The sequence below is a fragment of the Sciurus vulgaris genome (genome assembly GCF_902686455.1).
Source record: "Sciurus vulgaris genome assembly, chromosome: 3".
NCBI lineage: Eukaryota > Metazoa > Chordata > Mammalia > Rodentia > Sciuridae > Sciurus > Sciurus vulgaris.
The window spans coordinates 170,526,544-170,544,489 of record NC_136463.1 but is presented as its reverse complement, the minus strand read 5'-3'; the positions used below and the strand labels follow the sequence as shown (position 1 = coordinate 170,544,489).

The window sequence follows — 17,946 nt, the reverse complement described above, 5'->3', positions numbered from 1 at the left end:
GAATCTTTAAATCCTAGAAGTGGGCTTTGAGGTCATCTTATTTCATGTCATGAGAAAATGTTGAGGCTCAGAAAGGTCATGACTTCCTTAACGTCACACAGCATATTAGTGGAAAAGCTGGAAGTAAATTCAGGTCTCCTGACTCCCAGCACAGCAGCTGTGGCCCCTGCACTGAGTGTTGCTTGCCCGTGCCTACTGATGCTCTGAGTGTCGCCCTGGTCCTGTGCACACAGGGTCCTCTGGGACCACTTCTTTTCCTTTCCTGACTCTGGCTGAACACCAGGCCCCTCCTCATATGGGGCAAGTGTGTTTGGCCCAGGCAAGGTCCTGAAAACCAAGCAGCAGGGGCAAAGGCTCTGGTTTCGGTTTCTGGTTCTATTCTGGGTCCTGATGGTTCCTACTCCTGCTGTGGCCTCCACATTTTCCTCTGTAAAGTGGGCGCAAGCTTCACACCCCTTCCACCCAGTGCCCCCTCTTTCTGAAGAGAGCCCCTCCTGGCCTAGGGACAGAACTGCTCGAGCCTCTGGGCTCAGAGACAAAAGGGGCCCATTCCTGGAATTGCCCATCCTTGGGGAATTGAAAGAGAGAGGAGGGGTGTTCTTGTCCCCGCACTGTCAGGTGGTGGGGGTGGCCTGAGCAACAGCAGGCTGACGACATACACTCCCTCCTCCCGCCCCCCCCCCATCTCTGCCGGCAGCCACTGCAGCTGTCAGGAATTAAGGGCTTGAGGCTGCTGGGGGTGGGGGTGGGGCAATGGGGGAGCAGTCTGGCTGGACAGCAGGAAAACAGCCGGGGGCAGGAAGCAGACTGCGTCAGCCAGAGCCTTGTTTGACCCTAGCCATCCCCTGCCCTCCCCCTCCCCCCCCCACCATGCTGCAGGGACAGGGACAGGAACAAACTTGGGACTACAGTTTGGGAAGGAGGTAAGGATGGGGGAGACCATTCTGGGACATAGGAAGGAAGCCAGGCCCAAGGTGGGAGAGTGCATTCGCAGGTGGCAGGGGGTCAAGCTCCCATTGACTGTTGGGGAAACTGAGCCCCAGAAAGGATTCAGAACAGGCCCAGTACAACACAGGTGGCACGGTCACCCTTAGGCTACAGACCTCCTTGCTCCCTATTCAGAGCTTGAACTAGTGTTTCCCACACTTGATGCATCCTGTCTCCTCTGGGGGGAAGTACCAGTGGCAGTGCACACCTGTAATCCCAGCAACTCAGGAGGCTGAGACAGGAGGATGGCAAGTTCAAAGCCAACCTCAGCAATTTAGTGAGGCCCTAAGCAACTTAGTGAGGAGACCCTGTCTCTAAATAAAATATTTTAAAAGGCTGGGGATGTGGCTCAGTGGGAAAGCGCCCCTGGTTCAATCGCTAGTACTAAAAAAAGAAAGAAAAAAAGTATTGATTCTAGACCCCACATGACTGAACCAGCCTTTTCAGGCCCAAGGCCTGTGGGTCTGCATTTCTAACTATATCCCAAGTGTTTTGGTGGGGCCACCTTTGGGAAATGCTGCTGACCTGGTTGAGCAACTGATTTTTCCCCCTCTCTCTGATGAAGGAAGTTTTATTTGTGCACCCCTCCACTGTTCATGAAATATGGAGGTACAAAGGAAAAAGCTACCAATTCTTTGAAAACCCCAGGAGGCAAATACTGGTTCTCAAGACTTTAGCGTGGTGTGGCTCAGGCCTGATGTCTAGAAGTGCCCAAATCTTGGGCAACCCTCCTCAGTCACAGAAGGAGAGCTTGTATTTTATGTGAGCACATGGCCTTGACATATGTAGATGAGACCCAGAGAGTGTGCAGCTGGGGCCCCAGCCCCACATGAACGATGCCATGGCCAAGCCTCTATCAGCAGCCCCCAGTCCCCACCCTAGCCGGGCCCTGGGCCCTGGCCCTCAGCCCAGCCCCAGCCCCAGCCCCCGCAGTGCAGCCGCCTGAGACCACAATTACAGGGCCACTGGGGGTGGGGGGGCACAGAGGATCAAAGGCAGCTTGGCGAATGGTTCCAGCTGTGGCTGCTCTGGAGGAGGTTGAGGGAAGGAGGGCCGGGGAGGCACCAGGGTGAACAGGTGGGATCCTCACAGTCCTAGCCTGACGCAGTCCAGTTCTGATTCAGTCCCCTTGCTCAGCTGGAGAAGTTTGTCTTGGTGAGGAGAGGGAAGGAGCCCCAGATCCATAAGGGGGCTCTTTCCCCAGACCTCAGCTAGGCCAGGGGGTGAGCTTACTGCATCCATTTTCCCAAATTCCTAATGTTTGGCCATTGAAGGGAAAAGGAGATGTTTTCGGAGTCCTTGGCCTCAGGCTGATCCTAGGCCTTCTACCCAGTTTCTTTACCCATATGCCTGTGTTCTGCCTTTTCCTGGTGTGGTCACGCAAACATCTGGGGTGCCTCTCTGATCTTCCCCCATCTCCCCAGTACCACATGTCCCCTGCCACTCAGCCAGCAGGGGACCTTGACTATGCCTGGGGCTGAGCAGCTGGGTGAGCAAATGTGGTGTGGTGTCTGAGGGCTACTTCCAAGCTCTGCTTCTGACCCACTACCCAGGCAGCAGTGCAAGAACACAGAGCCAACTCTGGGCTTGAAGAGGACGAGGCTAATGATCCCAATTGTGCCTTCTGAGTGTTGCTATCACCACTCACAGAAAGCAGCTTTCAGATCTCTGCTGGGTTGGTCACAGAAGATGGACCACTGGCAGGTGACTAGCAGCTTAAGATTGCAGTGTACTCCCGCAATGTGTTGAGAAGCTACCAGGATCCCCTATTTTGTGATGAAAAAACAGGCTCAGACAGGTTAACTGACCAACCAAGGTTAAGCTTGTAAACTAGGCCTTTTTCACTATGTCATACTACTTTTAACCTGCTTGGGGTGGTTTTGGTTCATGCCACTGCCTCAGTTTCCTTCTCTGGTATCATGGAGAAAAATACCATCATCCATCCCATCTCACCACCAGGTCCAAGCAGCAGTAGAGACTGGGAGACTGTCATCCCAGTCCTAGGTCTGGCCAGCCCATGCATCCCAGGCAGTTTGGAATATTGGGATCCTGACCTAAGCTGTCTGTAGATCTCCCTGCTTCCTTCCATTCTGCCAAGGGCTCTCAGTTCCCCAGATGTCCTGCTCCTTCTGTTGCTCCTTGTTGATAGGGAAGCTGGACTCTGCCTGCCCTCTGGTGGTCTCTGAGAAAAGTGCAGGAGGCTAAAAAGTGCCGCAGAGCTCTGGGGAAGGCAGACCTGTGAATTACAATCCCTGCCACTCCGAAGCCTCATTTCTCCTCCGTGTGGCCCAAAATTCCAGTTCCACTCTCCCCCTGGGAAAGTTGACAGAGCCTACTTTGGTTGAAAGGTTACGATCTAAATTCTCTATGACCTTTTCCCAAAGTCCAGGCATTTGATCTGAGGAAGCTGGCAGGAAGGAATACCAGATGCCCCTTCCTTCCCACCACAGCCTGCTGCACCGCCTCAACCCCCCACTCACTGTGAAACTGGAGGCCTCAGCCTGGCCAGGTCACAGAGTAGATGCAGAGGCACTGTAGGGAATGATGGATGTACTGGAAGCCATGGCTAGGGTTCATCACATCCAGGATAAGGACCCTTTCCTTCTGTACCACTTGAAGAATTCTGCTCTCCTCTTTGTGGTCACAGCGGGCTGCCAATCCCAGTCATGTAATACATCTCCCTGGACACTGTTACTGGTTAGAAACAGGAAAATGACCAGGCTGGACTAGTCAGGATCTTCCTTGGGATTTCTCCTGGGGATAACTAGGAAGACCATTCTCTTTTGGATCCCCAACTTTCAGAGAGCTGTGGTTTAAAGGGTGCAGGGGAGGATGAGGGCAGTATGCAAAGAGAAGCAGAGATAAGCAGAAACAACATATGCTGGAGGAATGGGACTAATTAGATGAGAGACCTATGACACCCTTTGAGCCCCTGGATTCATCTGTGTTGAATTCAGACTCATTGGATGGACTTTCCATTACTTAATTCCCTTTATCCTGATCTAAATGTTAGGTATACTTATTTGCAATCAGGGCCTGTCCACATAGACTTTTCTTCCTCCCTTTTTTCTTTTTCTTTTTTTATTAAACAGTACTGTAAGGTTGGACCCAGGGTCTCTTGCATGCTAGGCTAAGCAAGGGCTCTACCACCCCCCACCCCAGCCCCAGGACCTGGCTAATATCTGCAAAGCATCAATTCTCTATTCCTATTTTCACAGTAGCTACCATTTGTTAAATGTAAGTTTGACATAAATTATTATGCATCAAATGCTGTGCTAAGTGTTTTTTCTATCTAAAGAAAATAAAAGCCTCCCAGGCAATAGTTCTATGAGAGTACAGGATGGATTATGATGGTTGCAAATTCTTTGCCGTGCCTCCCATTGAGAGGTGGAGTCTATTTGCCCTTCCTTTCAATTTTGGCTTGTTCTATGATCTGCTTTGACCAATACAGAGTAACAGTGATCTGGGGCCTTAAGAAGACACAATTTCTGCTTCTAGTTTGGCAGCCTCTCTTTAGAAAGTCAGCCTTATGTTAAAAATCTGAGTAACCCTAAGGCCACCATGCTGGGAGGAAGCCCAAGACAGTCACATCAAGAGAACACTTAAAGAAGCACTGAGGTCCTAGATATGGGAGGAAAGCCTCTTAGGCAGCCCAGCCCAGCCCAGCCCAGCCCCCCGCCAGTGGATCTGCCATATGGAGCAGAATCACCCAGCTGAGTTTCAATGAATGTCTGACCTAAAGAATCTCGAGAAGTAATTACTTTGGAATTGTTCATTATGCAGCAAGGGATAATTGAAATGGGGTGATATTCCCATTGTAAATAGGTACAGACACTGAGGCCACATTGGCCTATGTTATAAACTAAGCATCAGCAGCAGAAGCTTTAAACTCAGAGCTCTTGAATACAAAGCTCATGCTTTGTCCTACATACCTCAATGGGGGAGTCATTCCCCATTACATTATTTGGACTGGAGGAAGGTGGGGACTTCAAATCCCCACAGTTGCCCCCCTCCCCCGGAGGAAGGCTTCAATTCTGGAGAAGTCAGAACTGCCCACATCCCTTTACCTTCAACTTCCAAAGGAGCCAGAAGGAAGGTGGTGTGGTTGGGTGCCAAGAGAAACCTCTTTTGCCCTCCAAGCAGGACTAGAAATGTGTGGGCAGTCTTTTCAGTGCTAATAGGGGTGAGGTTAGTTTGATGGTAAAAGAAGCTGGCGTTGCTAATCACCTAGTTTCATCATATTCTACAGTTGATAAAGTGCTTTAATTCCATGGACTTGGCTGGCCCCAAAAGCCTACCCTTGAGTTCCCTGGGGGCCACATGAATAAACACAACACCTTAAAAATTAAGGCCAGGCCTGAGGACACCAGACGCTTCTCGTCCCCTTTTCCTGGATCTTCTCACCGTCTCTTTAAAGAGGAATCACTAGTTCTTCCTCAGATGCAGGCCCCCATTGTGGGACAAAAAGGGTAAAAGTGTAAAGGTACAGAGTTTCCAGGAGAGTCCAATCCAGTAGCAGAGGAGATGAGTACCCAGGGTGACAACCTCTAAGATGTAAGTTCCATCAAAACCCCCTCCCTTTTACACACTCCTTCCCGAGCCCTCTGGCAGTCGGAGGGGACCAGTCCTCCCAACCTGCGTGTCCAGTCCTGTTGGTTTAAATATCTTTATTGATGCTAAACTCACCCACCCATTCCATGGCCAGCGTTCTTAGGAGCCCCTCTCCAGAGGTCTAGAGACCGGCTTTTTGGTTTCCATCTGGAGGGCTTGTATAGTCCCCCCAAGAAACTCTCAGAGCGCTTCTTGGGGATCGGTCCGGTGCACTTGGCCTTCGTGGGCTGACACATACCCCAAGCCACGGTCTCAACAATTCCGGAAGCCTGAGAGATGGACTTTGGCAAGGAATGGCTGGGCCCAGGCAGCGCTCCCTACTGGACCCTAGAGGTTCTGCAGGTACCGAAAGGCGGCTCTGCGCAATTGGTGAGCCAGGCGTCGGATCAGAGGCAGAGGCTGAGCTCCTTGCGCACGCGGCAGCGGTGGCACTGCACCACGCAGCACCAGTGGAAGCGGCACAGGCAGTTCTCCTCGAGCTGCACGCTCTCCTGGCGGTGCCCACGGCCGCAGCACAACAAATCGCAGCCACTGAGGTCCGGGGCACTGCTGTTGCAGGCACGGCCGCGAGTGCCCGGCGAGCCGGTGCGCCGGTTTGGGGCACAGAAGTCAGGCGAATCCGCGGCGTATAGGAGGTCGGCGCGGCCGGGCGGCTTCAGCGTGCGAACGGCGGGCAGTAGGGCCTTGCCGTCGTTGGTGCCCATGACACGTGAGGCGCCGTGGAAGCGCTCCAGCAGCCGCGCGCCCACCTCGCGGAACGGGGGCAGCTTCTGCCAGCAGGTGCGCAGTGCGCACGAGCCGGACAACCCATGGCACTTGCACTCGGTGCGCGTATGGCTCCGCACGGCCTGAGGGGAGCAGAGGAGCGGAGGGGGGCAGGGTGGGGACAAATGAGGGGTACGGGGTGGAGCAAGGCCCATAGGAAGGACAGAAAATAAGATTAGGGGCAGAGGTGTGAGCCGAACGGAGGGGGAGAAAAAGATTAAAAAAGGAGAATGCGAAGTGAGGAGGAGAAATCAAGGAAGCGACAGTTCAGAGAGGAGCGGGAGGAAGAATGACAAAATGGAGAGTGGAAAATGGGGGAACAGTAAGTAGCATAGGGATTCCAGCGTCCAAAGCCAGGGAGAAAACAGAATGGACGGACGCCAGGGGTGAAATTTCTCACTGGAAATGGGGGGAGGTGGAGAGAAGGGACAGCTGTGGAAGCCTAGCCTTCCTGCCAACCTGGCCTCCTCATTCCAGCCTCTCAGGGCCCCAGGCGGGGCTGAGCAGACACAGAGCCAGCCGCCTGGGCGTCTGTCCCCACCACCCCTCCCAACCCTCTCGACAGGTATGTGGGCCTGTCCGGACATTCCTCCCTGGCCCCCTCCTCCTTCCCTGCCCAATGCCCCAGGCTGGAACCCTAGGGATGCAGAATGTGTGTGTTTCCCTAGAGCACTCTAGGATTGAGGCACAGAGTGCAGGAGGGTCCAGGCGAATGCCCTACTGAAAATGGAAACAAGGGGGCCTCCCTCTAATTTGCTACTTGTGTCTGGGGCTGGGGTCTAGATTCACAGTCCCGGATGTACCAGTCAGATGGCCCACTGAATATCAACAGTGAAGCTCAGAGGTCAGGGGCCAACTTGACCTACAGATTTGTGTGTCCTACTTCTCACTCCCTGACTCTACCCTGCCCTGCTTCTAGAACTGTCTGACCCAGGCAGGCTTCCTGTCCCTAAACAATAGTCCTGGGACACTCTTCACAGCAGAGGGAACAAGTGGGATGTAGTTGCCATGGCTCTGGGTGTGTGAGACCTCAGCTGGGGTTACTGGGCCACCAGTTGGAATGTCCAGGAACAGTCAGAGCTGCCTCCACCTGACCTCTTCCTACCTCCACCAGGATGGGCTCTGGTCCTTCATGCTTTTCAAAACATATCGCCCCTTCCAGCCTGCTCTGGACCTTTCCAGGCCTCCCTCACTTCCCTGACTTCCCTGCCTCCAGAGCCCATCCATACCTTTGTCCCTGCTTCTATCCTTTCTTCCATCCTCCATCTCTCTCCTTCTCTTGCCCCTGCCCTGGTAAGCAGATGTCTACCCAAGCTTTGCCTCACCTGCCTTGTGTCAAGGGTTCTCCCCCACCTTGGGTTCCTAAAGGGCCTCAGTGCTGTTCCCTGAGTGTGTCAGCCAGCATCAGGCCTCCCAGCCCCCACTCACCTCTGGACTGGACACCTCACCTCCCACACTTCCACATGCACCATGTCCCTCCCAGTATCCCCAGACACCTCCTCTGTCCTGTTTACTCCCACCGACACACTCCTTCACTGCACCCTCACTCATGCCCACGCGTCCACAGTCATGCTGCCACGCACACCGCGCCCGCCTGCATGCACACTCCCCGCCCCTACGCACCAGCCGGCCTGCCTCATTGTTGTGTAGCTGCACCAGCGCTCGGATGTCTCCACGTCCCCGCTTGTGCCGGGCATCCATAAAGAGCCTTGACTTCTCGTCCCCAAAGTCCACGTCGTCACCACAGCCTCCCCACTCCCAGGCAGCGCTGGCGTCTGGGGAGCCTGCGGGTCCAGGAGGTCCAGGGGTGCCAGGCAGGCCAGAGGGCCGGGGCGGGGCCCTACCACGGGGTGCCTGGCAGCCACATTGCAGAAGCTCACCCATAGAACAGGCCTGTGTGACTGCATGGCTGGCGCCCGCAGCTGTAATTGCAAACACGAAGGCGGTCTCCCTAATGTCTGTGGATGAAGAAGGGACAGTCAAGGAGCAGGGCCTTAGCTAGGGCTTGGGGTCTAGAGCCTGGGGCATTAGCCAGCATCAGGGAGAGGCTTGGGAGACAGGGTCTACGCAGGGCGTGGAGGGGCAAGATGGGCCAGGGCACCTGTAGATCAGAGGGGAGGTGGGGCTCGGGCATCCTCCTTGAAACTTCTCCCCTCTCCTCCAGCATTCCAGCAGGGAGGAAGCAGCCCCCCTACTGGCCAGGTCGTCTCCCCACACTGACCCTGCTGCAGGATGCGCCCAAAGGCTTTGCTGTGGCTGGAGCAGTTCCAGCGTCGGAAGCGGAACTGGAACTGGCACTCTCGTACCCCAAGCCGGGCACCCCGGGCTAACTCTGCCACCACTTCCGGCTCAGCCTGGCACAACTCAGCCTGGCGTCCTGCCAGTCGCCGTGCCTTCCTGCAGATGCTGGTAGGGTCCATGACCAAGGGGCTGCCCACGGCCCTGGGGATCATAGAATAGCAGGTCAGGGGGGTAACTCACAAAAGAGCAGGCATGGAAGAGAGGGAGACCCCCTCACTTAGCCCACAGCCAGGAGCTGTGATGTGCCTACCCATCCTACCCCCAGCTGAGATGAAGGTTGTCCTATCTGGTTCCCTTACCATGCCACGTCTGTGTCCCCTTTGGACTAGATTCTAGACTGAAAATTGCTATTGAGCAAGGATGCAGTCTCATCCTGTGTATATCTTCATTAACAAATTTTTATGGGAACTTGACTCAAGATGAAGGCAGTAGCACCAGGTAGGCCAAGGCTAAAATTCAACAGGCCTAGCCCCAAAGGGAGACAAGGAAGAAATTAGCAAAAGAAAGATCAAGAAGGCTGTCAAAGAAAGAGACACCAAAGAGTAGGTATGGTGATACACACCTGTAATCCCAGCTCCTCGGGAGGCTAAGGCAAGAGGATCACAAGTTCAAGCCCAACCTGGGCAACTTTGCAAGACTCTCAAAATAATAAACATTTTAAAAAGGGCTGGGTATGTAGCTCAGAGGCAGAGCACTCCTGGGTTCATCTCCAGAAGAAGTGGGGGGTGGGGGAAGAAAAATAAGCAGTATGAAGGAAGGAAGGAAGGATCTGGTCTTAGTGGACCGCAAGCTGGATATGTTAGACAGATGAAATGAAAGGGAGGGGCCATCCCAGGGATATAGACATAAGGTCTTAGAATGACTAGGGAAGGAACCTCTGAGGAAAGTCATACCCTCTCTTTAACCCAGATATCTCTTGTATAAAATGGGAGAGTTAGGCTTAGATCTCTAAGGTGGAGGCCTACTTCTACCTCCATATCCTCCATTTCCCTGAACTGAAGAGCAGAAGCAAAGAACTAGGGACTGGGTCTCTGCAGCACTGCTGCAAAGTAGGTAACATCAGGGTCTCTGGCTTTCCTGGAGCAGGATGGCAGTAAGTCAAAGCCTATGCTCTGGGGTGACATATCTGACTGTTCAATGGGGGGCTTGGTAGGTAAAGACCTCATGGGAAGTTGCACAGACTTTCAGAAATCCCTCCACCCTTGCCTTCATTCCACCTGAGTAGAGAGCTGACATTTAGTTTCCATAGGTTGTCAGCCAGGAATTCACACCTGGGGGGAACAGTTTAATCAAATGACTCCTATTTGAACACTTAACTGGAATCCTCGTCTTAAAGAAATATATGGACAGAGCACTTAGGTAATATGAGACCAACTTAAAACCCTCAGCAAAGGGCAGAGATAGACTGGGTGGGAAGAGGGGTCTCCAGGGAAAATATAGAGGAAAATCATGGCAGATGGGTGAAAGGTGAAGGTGACCTAGTTTTCAGGTTTGCTTGAGTACATGTCTGCCCCACTGTCCCCATTTGCTCCACAAGTACAGGCTGCCCAGGCATGTTCTGAGATGTAATGATCTTAAACAGCAGCAGGAGGAATTTAGATTTTAAGGTAGAACTCTCAGCACTAAGGATGAGGTGTTTGCAGAAAGATATGCAAGCTCCATATTTTAAGGACTCTATCTATCTATCTATTGATCGATGGATCTATCGATCTGTCTCACACAGGATCAGTTTGGTGTCATCAGTCCTACTCACATAGTTCAGGAACTAAGCATCTCTTCTCAGTGGAGAGACTTGTACTCCAGACCACTCTTCCACTGAGCTTAGGACCCATCCAACACCAGCCCCACCCTTTCCCCAACCCTGTAGAAGGGGCAGATGGAGCAAGAGATAGTGGACCAAAGCTAGGACAGTCCAAGCTGGTTTCCAATGCTCAATGACCTCAGAGAATTGATCAGTCTCCATCTATCCACCCATCTATCAGTTTATCTATCCTCCTCCATCCACCTATCCCACCTCATTATGAAAAGAATCTGAGCAGCCTCTGGCATAACTATACAGGGTCAGCAGCTAAGACTATGAAAATTATGACAGTCTTATTTTCCTTTCCATGACAGATTTTTAGATGCCTAATTCCTATTTCCCCCCAAGGTCAACTCTAAAAATTTGCATCTTATGAATTGTGTTACATATGAATAACATATGTAGTGTATAATACAATAGTGAACACCATTTACTATATGTTTCTGAATAAATGAATGAGCCATCTAAGGAGAAAGTCCTCCCTTGAGCCCAGCCCCCTGCCCATATGTTATTTCTTGACTCCTGATCCACTTCCTGAAATATTTTTTTCCTCATGCCTGGGTGAGGCTCTGCGAACTCATTTTCCCATCTCCACATCCCCTACTGCTGTTTCCCAGCCCCCACTCCACCCCACCCCTGCCCTTTGCTGACTCCCTTTCCCAAGGTTGACTGGACTTATCTTCCCAAGGTCACTCTGCCCCATCCCTCTCCTCTCCCTCCTCCTCTAGGAAGGCAGGAAGGAGTGGGAACAAGCAAGGGAGAAAGGCAAAACCTCTTGACCTTGTCTGCTTCCCAGGAGCTAGAGATAGGAGAGGAACTGAGGGGAGTCTGCAGGGCAGGGCCCTGCAGGAGATGGGGCTGGCTCTTTACAGGGTCCAGGGGCTGCCTCAGAGCCAGTTCCTGGTCCGGGTCTGGCTCCCGGGTTGGCTGCCTTCCTGGGAACTAGACTTGTTTACGAGCTGGTCAGGAGGAGGGATGGGCAGTGAGTGGTAGCAGCTAGAATCCCAAGGGACCAACTTACTCCCTGCCTTCCTGTCCTTGCTTCTATCCCAAATCCATAGGAAATGAAACAGAAGAGGCAAGGCAGGGGCACCCTGGGCAAAACACTCCACCAAGCTTCTGAACCCTGGTTTCTGCCAGCTCTGTGTTATCTGAGCCACTCTGAATGGATCAATTCCCACTTGGGCTTCAGAAAAATGAATTAGCAGGAAAGCCTTATACTCCCATCCCCAAATTTAACATTTGACTCCATATCCAGAACTAACCACCTCTCCCCACAGTGTCCCTTCTTCCTTTACCTTCCTTCCTTCCCGTCTGCTTCCTTAGAGCCTCAGGATCAGCACTGACCTGGGATCAGTCCTGAGAAGATATGTTTCTTTGAGGGAATTCGCATATCTTAGCATCTGGAGAGCAGTGGTGGTAGAAATATACAATATATAGAATCTGCAGTTCTAATCAAAACTGCCATTCCTGGGCATAGAAAAGAGCTTGACCCTAAAATAATTCAGTATGCAGACAAGAAGGATCAAGCCTAGGGCTGGCCATTCTAAGTGGCTTGGCCATTTGGATGACACTAAGATCTCTCTCCCATGGACCATGGTTGGTAGGATCAATGCCCAGGGAGATGGTATCAGAGGTCAGCCAGTTCCTACTGGCAGCTTCTGTAGATCTAAGCTCCAGAAGCCCTAGGGTTCTAGTCCAACCTATCTTTTCACCTTTCAATTCAGAGGGTCAAAGAAAATGTCCTCAACAGGGCCCACTCAGGGCTTTTGGGATCCATCAGACTTGGGGTTGGATCTGGGCTCTGCCATTTGCTTGTTCTATGAGGTTGAGTGAAGGGATGATATGACTCCATCCAACTCTTGGGTCTGCGCAGTGCGGGTGGTATGTGTGGATTCTTAAAACACCCTTTCTCCAACTCCTTGCCTCTCTTCTCAGCCTGTATCTGTCTAGCCTCCTCCTTCATCCAGCCCTGCCAAGGAATATGAAGCACCCTCTAGGACCCCTCTCCTTCCTCAGCAAGCACTCCTGATGGGATCATGGAGGCCAAAGTGATCACAGTCCATGTGGGTGCAGGGCCTCCTCTGGAGGGTCTCTCAGAAGGTCTTCCTCTATTTCCCTGCCCCACACCCAAGGTCCCTAGACTGACCCCACCTCCCAGGAGCCAGCAGAGGGAGCCCTGAGCCCTGGGGCTGTGGGTGGGGGCTGTACGGGGGTGGAGGGGGTGGGTGGTAGAGAAAGGGGCAGAAAAATGTTGCCTGACGGCTGCTGAGGCTGCCGGGCCTGTGCCCGCCCGCCTGTCCTGTCCTGCTCTGTCTAACTCGGTAATTACTGTTCCCCCTCCCCCGTCCCTACCCCCACCCTCACCACCACATCAAAGCCAATGATGCCCCAGCTCCATTAACCCCTGCCTCCCCACTGTCCACCAGTGGCCCCCATTCCTTCCTTCCTCCACTCTGACCCAATTCCCTCCGTCTGTCCTCAACACTCACTCTTCATGGCTCCTGGGAGAGACAGGGCTTTGCCTTCCCTGACAGACCTCACTATATAAAAGGGTTTCCTACTGGTCAGGGCTCTGGGAGGCAAAGCAATGGACAGACCATCTCTTCACTGGATGCACAGAGGAGGAATCTGTTGTGCACCTTCTGCTCTCCCGGATCAGGTGGGGAGCATCCATGGGGGTGGGATGGGAGAGCAAAGAGGACTTGAAAGACCCTATGGCCCTTTTCAACCCCCACCTGCCACTGCACACAAGGATGAGGAAGGAGCTGAGCAGGAGGTGAACTCTCAGCCCCAGCTCTCAGCTACCATTATTCTGGGGTACTGGGCAAGTCACCTCCTGTTCCTGGACCTCCTGCTCTAACCAGAGAGTATTAGACCAGATGATCTCTGAGTTCTTTCTAGATCTACTTCTAGATTAAACAGAGGACTCAGCTGGTGGAACCAGGCAAAAAAACCTCTTGGTAAAAGTTTCTTCCTCAACTCCTCAGGCAGTTTCTGGCTGGGGTGTAGAAGAGGTCCCAGGCTGTGGGGTGGTGGGCCTCACCAGTCTGCAGAGGATAGGTCTCTGGTTCTATTCCTAGTGCTCTGGCTCTCCTGGCCCTGCCTCATCCCTTCCACAGCTGCACTTCCCTATCAAAGTGCTCATTCTGGAATCCCCCTTGCTGGGCCCTGGTGATCAGGCCTCCCACTGACCTCCCCTCCACCAGCTCCTCTCTTCCGATGAGAATGGGGCAGGAGGGGGACGCACCCCCCAGGAAATGTCACAGTGCCAGGACTCTGGTGGGCCCAGGGCATGCTCTGGCCTGGATCAAGCCAGCCTCCTTCTGCCCCTGCCCTTTTCTGTTCATAGCCTCATTGTCTCCCTCGGGGAAGCTGCCAAGGCGGGAGGCCTGGAGGGTGGAGTGGATGGCCACCCTACCCCCATCCCACCCCACCCTGGAACTTGGCAGGGGCCAGCAACAGCAACAGGGTCAGGGGTCCCAGATTAAGACAGAATTGGAAAGGGTGACCAGGTTCAGCCTGGGGTGGAGGTGACAACTAGAAAACCTGGGTGTCAGGAAGAGGCCAGGGTCTTTCTCTTGGTGCCTGTTTCCTTTCCATATGTGAAGTGGGAGTGCAGAGGCAAGATGGGATATAAGGAAGGAGGGAGACTGGGTGGTGTTTTTCCTAGTGGAACAAGGGGAGGGTTAGTTTCTTTCATAGAAAATATAAAACAGAAAGAAGAAAAGAGGAAAAGAGAAGGGAGATTGATTTGGCTCTTCTGTAAGAGTGAGCTATTTTCTACATTCACTGATTGAAGGTATAAATAAAGATGGGTAAGACTTTGTGAAGAACTTCCTGGGGGAGAGCAGGAGGGGAGCAGGGTAGGAGGGGGTAGCTGGTGAAGGGGGATGCCAGAGCCTCTCCTCTATCCCACTCTGGTCTGGGGATGGGGACTACTGGTACTAGAGCATGAGAGTGGATGGCCTGGAGGCAGTGAGCTGGACGAGATGACCTCAAGAGAGCCTGGCCAATGTCCTGGAATCTGGTTTTCTGAGATTCACAGAGATAATGGTTACAAGATGGATAGAAAGACACAGGGAAAGAAGCTGGCAGCAGAGTCTAGAATGCATGCATTGGGATGAGGGGGAGCAGAAAGGACAGGAGAGTGAAAGGAAAACTTCTTTGGAACCTGAAGCCAGGTAGGTCCCTGAGCCAATTTCAAGGGCCTGCGTCACCCTCTTCCTAGACCCTCCTTTCCTAATCAGGATGATTGGGTCACTCAGAGGCCCTAGAGGTTTCTCTGATCCCAGCCTGGCCACTGTTGGTATGCCAGAGTGGCTGTTGTAGGTCCTGCTGCTTTCCTGGCCATCACTGGAGCTCTGGTCTGACCAGCATCCTGAGAAGTAAGAGGAAGGCCAGCTGAGCATATCCAGGATATCAGGGAACAACCTGCAAGCTCCCAGCAAAAGCAAGATGGGAGGGGCAGGAAGAGCCTCAGGCCAACTACTGAGCAAGATCCCACCCACCAGCCTAACCACCCACCTAACCTGACCTTGGAGGGCAGTAGTGAGGTGGGGTGGGGACAGGAGTAAGCAGAATCAAAGAGCATGTGAATGGAGTCTGGGCTAGGACCAAAGGAATGAATCTTCAGAAATCCAGGAGAGGGAAGGGGTCAAGGTAGGTGGGAGGGGCAGGTTCTCTCTGAGGCCCATCTGAGTGAGACATTCTCAGCCACCTTATCACCCAGGCCCCTCACTCTTCACCCAGCTCACCCTGCAGCTGTGCCATGAAGGCCTCTGTGTTCTCCCACACCTGCCCTCCTCAGCTCCTCCCCCACTCCCTGCCCCCCCCCCTTCAGGGTCAGTCTCTGAGGGACCAGGCCCCTCTTGGCTCCCACCCAGCAGTCCCTCCTGAACAAAGAAACCCCCGCAGATACAAACCCCTGGAAAGGCGAATTAACCAGTTTGTCAATATTCCACAAACCTATCTCCAGCACCTACATTGTCTTGGGCCTGGGAGACCCTAAAGACAAAGATTCTGACTTCCAGGGGCAGGATAAAGAGACCCCACAGGAAATGGTTGTCAGTCAAATGCAGTAACTGGCATAACTGCCCAATGCTTAGGGCACTGGGAGCACAGAGAAGGCAACTGAAGGAGGACAGAAAGCTTCATGGAGGAAAGTGGAATTTTAACTGTAAGGATGAGAACAGTTTGACAGATGAAAGGGGAGGAGAGGGAAGGCAATCGCCATCAGAGAGGAACTCTGATCCCAGACCTCGAGAAAAGGCAGTTAGGATAAGTGTGTTTAGGAAAGGAGAGACTCCTTTACTAAGTTTTAATTGGGCCTCTAGATTTTGAATTTAAGTTAATCACTTTGTTCACCCCTGGGGACCTTGGCCAGGAGAAGCTGGGCTGTGAAGAGTATCTCCTAATGTCAGATCATTTCCACACCTAAACCTCCCAGCCAGCCTTCCAGGTAGGAAGATTGTTATCCCTACTTTACAATTAAGACCTTGCCGGGCAGGGAGGGAAAGTGACTTGCCCAAGATCATAGATTTAATGGCTGAGATTAGATCTCAGGTCTGTCGGTGCTACTGCATTGTGCTAAACCAGGATCAAAAGGCACATGTTTCCAGCTGACACTTGGGTCATCCTCAGTTTGCCCCCTTATTGATACCCACGAGGGATGTCTCTCCCGCATCACGGAAAAGAGATAACCGCTGGCAACTCGCTGTGTGGGCATTCTACTCTATCTCTCCAGAAGAGAGGGATTTGCCTGCCCAACCCCGCCTTCCAAACCCCCGGGGTGGGCGAGGACTGGAGTGTAGGAATTCAACCAATGAAGTGGCAATATGCAAATAGAGAACCCTCTGTCTTCTTAGGATTGGCTAATCCGTTAGCACTATTGTCCAAATCCCGCCCCTCTAAATGCTGAGCTATTCCCGGCGGGTGTTTGCGGCTCCGTAGATTTAAGAAGGGGAGGGAAAAAAAAACTTCAGGATTTCGATCTCTGAGCTGTCCCGGGGGGCACCCACCTTCCTCGCCCTGCCCGTCCCTCAAGGCTCAAAGCTCCTGCAACCTGCGCAAGCTAGTGTCTGCCCTAATTAGGCCAAGACCAGATGTCCCCATCCCTTGGCAGACCAGGCCCCCCACCCCCACCTCTTCCACCAGGACCCTCCCGGATTCTCGCATCTCATGGGCTGTACATCTTTTTTTCTTTTTTAAGTCCATAACCTCCATATCTGGAAGGACCAGGGACCTGGATCCCTTTCTTGCTTTTCTTCCTCTTCCTTGTTGGGGGAGTGGGAAGTACAGAAAAGTCAAGATCCTGACTCAGTTTCCCCTTTACATTCCTTTCCTCGATACTACTGCCCACGCTGAAGGAGCCCCAGAGAGAAGCTGGTGGGTTGGTAGGCAAAGAGGGGACAAGGGGCAGCTGTTTGACTCTCTGCCTTCGCACCTTGTTCCTCTGCCTGAGGAGGGAGCGCCCCATATCCAGCCCCCCTCCTCTAGTTCCAGTACCTTCCTCACTCATTCTTTTCTCCAAATCTCTGATTACAGATCTCTGTCTCAGTAGCTCTTTCCCACCTACCCGCCAATTCTTAGTGATCTGAACCGAGCTCAGTACTTGGGGGGAGGGGAGGAACAGGAGGAACACAATAGAATGTGTCCAGGGGTTGGGAACGTCAAAGTGGTACTTCGGAAGCGCGCCCGGCGGAGGTCAGGAGGAGAACTCCAGGCACCTTTGCCCAGGGTCCCCAAGCCACTGCCCCACAGCTGGGTTCCGCGAGCAGGTAGAGTCCGTAAAGTCACGAGTACAATGCGGAGTCCCCCTGCTGGTCCCGGGATCCCCGCCCTCCTGAGTTCGGGGCCGCGCTGGGACAGCTCCATGAAGCACTCACCACCACAGTCCACCGACGTGCGCTGGACACAGGAGTAACAGCAGCAGCAGCCCGAGGAGGGAGGACACGGGCGGCAGCATCGTGACTTGTCTACCGCCGGCCGGCGCCGGCAGCGGGCTAGGCTGCGGAGTGAGTAGGTGCGCTGGGCCGCCAGGGCTTCAGGACGAGCTCAGCGACTAAGGCGGCGGTCTGGAGGAGATGGCTCTGGCGGCGGCGGCGGCGGCGGCGGCGGGGGGGCCCATCCCGGGCGAGGAGGGCGCGGCGGAGGCGGAGAGCGGACCGGGCAGCCAGCGCCTGTGTCTCCTGCCGAGCTCGCTCGGGAGAAGAAATCAGAGCCGGGGGCGGGGGTGGGAGGGGAACGGGGCCGGGGCGGGGGCGGGGGGCAGGGGGGCCGTGGGGGTGGCAGTTGCGACAGTGAGGCGGCGGGACTCTCGGGAGGGAGCGTGAGCCCCGGGGCGGCGAGCGCAGAGCGCAGCGGAGGGCGGGAGCCGGGTGCCGGGGCGGGGCCGGAGCGCGCTCCTAGCTGCGGGACCCGCCCGCCGGGCCCCCTCATCCCGCCTCTCCCGACTGCACCCCGCCGCCCGGGGCCGTTAG

The 17,946-nt window shown here is 53.8% G+C and overlaps 1 protein-coding gene across 1 annotated transcript; it reads right to left on the bottom strand.

Annotated features, from left to right (window-relative positions):
• Positions 1-4,110: 4,110 nt before the first annotated feature.
• Positions 4,111-17,742, bottom strand: WNT6 (Wnt family member 6). The gene is made up of 4 exons (XM_079135216.1): positions 17,353-17,742; positions 8,585-8,805; positions 7,987-8,321; positions 4,111-6,446 (listed from the first exon to the last, which is right to left on the bottom strand). The coding sequence occupies exons 1-4, from the start codon at positions 17,430-17,432 to the stop codon at positions 5,985-5,987; spliced, it is 1,098 nt and encodes a 365-aa protein (XP_078991342.1). The 5' UTR covers positions 17,433-17,742; the 3' UTR covers positions 4,111-5,984.
• Positions 17,743-17,946: the final 204 nt, after the last annotated feature.

Bases quoted from the DNA above. Each gene is read 5' to 3' on its own strand.
- WNT6 (XM_079135216.1), bottom strand. From the start codon at position 17,432: ATGCTGCCGCCCGTGTCCTCCCTCCTCGGGCTGCTGCTGCTGTTACTC. The intron at 8,322-8,584 runs GTCAGTGTGGGG...CTTCATCCACAG, and splicing joins TGGGCGCATCCTGCAGCAGG to ACATTAGGGAGACCGCCTTC. The intron at 6,447-7,986 runs GTGCGTAGGGGC...TGCTCCCCTCAG, and splicing joins ACAATGAGGCAGGCCGGCTG to GCCGTGCGGAGCCATACGCG.